This window comes from Telopea speciosissima, chromosome 3, assembly GCF_018873765.1.
Source record: "Telopea speciosissima isolate NSW1024214 ecotype Mountain lineage chromosome 3, Tspe_v1, whole genome shotgun sequence".
NCBI classification, from domain to species: domain Eukaryota; kingdom Viridiplantae; phylum Streptophyta; class Magnoliopsida; order Proteales; family Proteaceae; genus Telopea; species Telopea speciosissima.
In genome coordinates this window covers 9,398,498-9,401,699 of record NC_057918.1, presented here as the reverse complement: position 1 = coordinate 9,401,699, position 3,202 = coordinate 9,398,498, and the positions used below count along the sequence as shown (strand labels likewise).

At 40.8% G+C, this 3,202-nt stretch overlaps 1 protein-coding gene across 1 annotated transcript; it reads left to right on the top strand.

The window, feature by feature from the left end:
• On the top strand, positions 1-1,201 carry LOC122653542 (probable galacturonosyltransferase-like 9). The gene has a single exon (XM_043847401.1). The coding sequence runs from the start codon at positions 114-116 to the stop codon at positions 1,062-1,064; it is 951 nt and encodes a 316-aa protein (XP_043703336.1). The 5' UTR covers positions 1-113; the 3' UTR covers positions 1,065-1,201.
• Positions 1,202-3,202: the final 2,001 nt, after the last annotated feature.

Here is a 3,202-nt window from a genome sequence, read left to right as displayed (position 1 = left end):
ACCTTCTTCTTCTTTCCGGAGGATTTACCGGCGGATTGCCGACCTTTGACGAAGCGCCTGAATACCGAAATGGCGCCGATTGTCCAGTTTTGTTACGAAATGATAACGTACCGATGCAGTGCTATCCAGGCCATGTTCACATCGCCATGACTCTCGATACAGAGTATCTCAGGGGTTCCATGGCTGCGGTTCACTCTGTTCTCAAGCACTCGTCTTGTCCCGAAGACGTGTTCTTTCACTTAGTCGCCGCCGCCGAGTCCGCCTCGGCCGATCCTATGGCCCTCTCCCGACTCGTTCGGTCCACGTTCCCCTCCCTCAACTTCAAGGTCTATCCATTCAGAGTCGATATCGTCAAGAATCTCATCTCTGCATCAATCCGTGAAGCGCTCGAGAACCCACTCAACTACGCGAGGAACTACCTGGCCGACATACTCGAGCCCTGTGTTCAACGTGTGATCTATCTCGACTCCGATGTCATCGTCGTCGATGATATTAGGAAGCTTTGGGATACCTCGCTTACTGGGTCGCGTGTCATTGGAGCACCCGAATACTGTCACGTTAATTTCACCAAGTATTTCTCTGATGGGTTCTGGGCTGATCGGGCTTTGTCGAGGGTTTTCGGTGGGAGAAATCCCTGCTATTTCAATACAGGTGTGATGGTGATGGATCTCGACAGATGGAGAGAGGGAAACTATTTGAAGAAGATCGAAGGTTGGATGCAGTTGCAGAAACAGAGGAGGATTTACGAGTTGGGTTCGCTTCCTCCATTCTTGCTGGTTTTTGCTGGAGATGTGGAGCCTATTAATCACCAATGGAACCAACATGGTCTCGGCGGTGATAATGTGGTGGGCAGCTGCAGAAATTTACATCCAGGCGGCGTTAGTTTGCTGCATTGGAGTGGCAAGGGGAAACCATGGGCGAGACTTGATGCGAGGAAATCTTGTCCTGTTGATTTTCTGTGGGAACCTTATGATCTTTACAAACCTCAGCAGCAACAACAACAAGAAGATGTAGAATTGGTGGTTTCTTTACAGATTTCGTTTCCTTCGCATTATTCATTGTAATCAGACCTTTTATTCATTTTTCTTTGATTCTTTTTGAAGTTCAGGGAGATTCTTTCACATATTTGTATAGATAGAGAAGAGATTAGAAACAAGACCCATCACGGTATTGAAAATGGGTATTTCTTTTTGTATCTGTATATTCATTTTGTTAAGGTAAATTTGATACTCCAGTTTCCATCTCCATTTGAGGCTTTCTCTTGCTCTGTAGGAGATGGTTATAGCATCTGTTCAAACTGTCAAATTTTGGAATTTTGGTGAGAAAGAGTAATACAAAAGGGGTAGATTGGATTATGATTCTCAAGATTTACTGATTCATTCTCTCTGCATTGCTTGCATTTTAGCTGATAAAATTTTTGTCTTGATCTACTTGACCGACTCTGCAAAAGAATCGGAGTTATGTTCTGTCAGACTCTGTTTTCTGTCTTAACACGAGTAAGTGGGCTTATCTTTTTTTCTTTCCGTTCCATTTCCACGCGGTTGCTCAATTTAATTTTCACAACTACAGCCTGCATTACTTTGCTGCTCCTCTAACAAGTGGCAAAAGGAGAGAGATAGTCACACAGAATCGGGATCGGATCAATTCATTGGCCTGGATGGGTGGCCATGGAATTGGTGTTTTAGTGCCCTTTTGGGTTTTTTTCCTGTAAAAGGATTGGATGAGCCGGAACGATGGACTCGGATACGAGATGGTCTCTCAGTTGTATTAGGCGTATGATTTTCATTTTCTCATTCTCTCATTCTCTCATTCTTTAGAACATTTTGAATCTTCAAAAACCTTCAAGATTGTTAGTTGGATATATACTTGGATCGGATTATCTAATCTGGATACCTCTAATGGAATATATGGATATCTCAAAACGAATACCAATATGAAGCAAATTCAGATTTTCGAATATCCATTTACATGACCTTAGGTCTGAAAACAAAATGATCCTAAGAGGAAAACCCTAGAAATGCTTAGATTAGAACATCCAGGAATTGGGATTGGTCACAGACTCACAGCAGATTCCTATATGAATCGACTGATCTGATTCTAATTCTTGAAAAACTAGCCATCTGCTTTAAATTTTTTGGGGTTTGACTCCCAAATGATATTTCATGGTATACACAGTAATTTAAGAAACAATTTGTATGTGTAAGGAGTTATGGATGGAAAGTTCGAAGCTTGGAGACCTTGGACCTATTAAACTGATGTCACACTTGAAAGCTACCATCGTGGGTTAACGTCTATAAAATTAAGAATGACATGAAATCTTAGACCCTATATGAATGAATGTATGAAACTGATCTCACAACTTTGAAGCTATCGCCGTGGGTTAACATCCAATGAGCTAATAATAATAATAATAACAAAAGAGTTAAAAAAAGGTCAATAAATTAAGAAAGACAGACATGTGTCATTGACAGAAGTGCATATGGACCATTAAATTCTTTGTTTAAACAGAACATGTAGACCAGTGAAACACGTAAACTGAATCTCTTTACCTGGAAATTTCAATTGTCATATGTCACAAATAAATAAAATAAAGTATCCAATTAATTAAAAGTGCTAATTTTGTTTCTAGCCTTGAGGGCCCTTTTCGGTGGTGGTCTATGATCAAATGTTTCTGCTTTGTAAGTTTCTTTTTCCTTCTCCATTAAGTTTTGGGGTCATTCTAGTATCATTTTTCTCACTATGTTTTTTTTTTATATATTATTTTTATTTTCTCTCTCCTGCTCTGATTCTGTGAATTTTATATGGATCACGGCATACGATAATACCGTATACCGCTAAGCATGGCCAACAGTTCATTTATAAATTTTCAAGGTAATATTAGTAGGATTATAAATTATGGACTACTTGAAGACAAACTGATAGCGCATTTGGGTTGGCCTTTCTTGTAGAACGCAGGGGCCATCATGAGGTCAAGAGTTCCGACTCTTCTGTATTCTCCTTGTGTCATAAGGCACCCCCACACTTCCCCCCCTCTCTCTCTCTCTCTCAGCTGTTGTTTAGCACCCAAATTTGGAATAATCCCTGGATTCACAAATACCCTCTTTGTTCCATAATACCCTTCTAGATTCCAAATCGGCGCCTTTGGGGCAGCAGGAACATAGCTGCAACCCAGGCATAGATAGATCCCAGTACCACTTAGGGG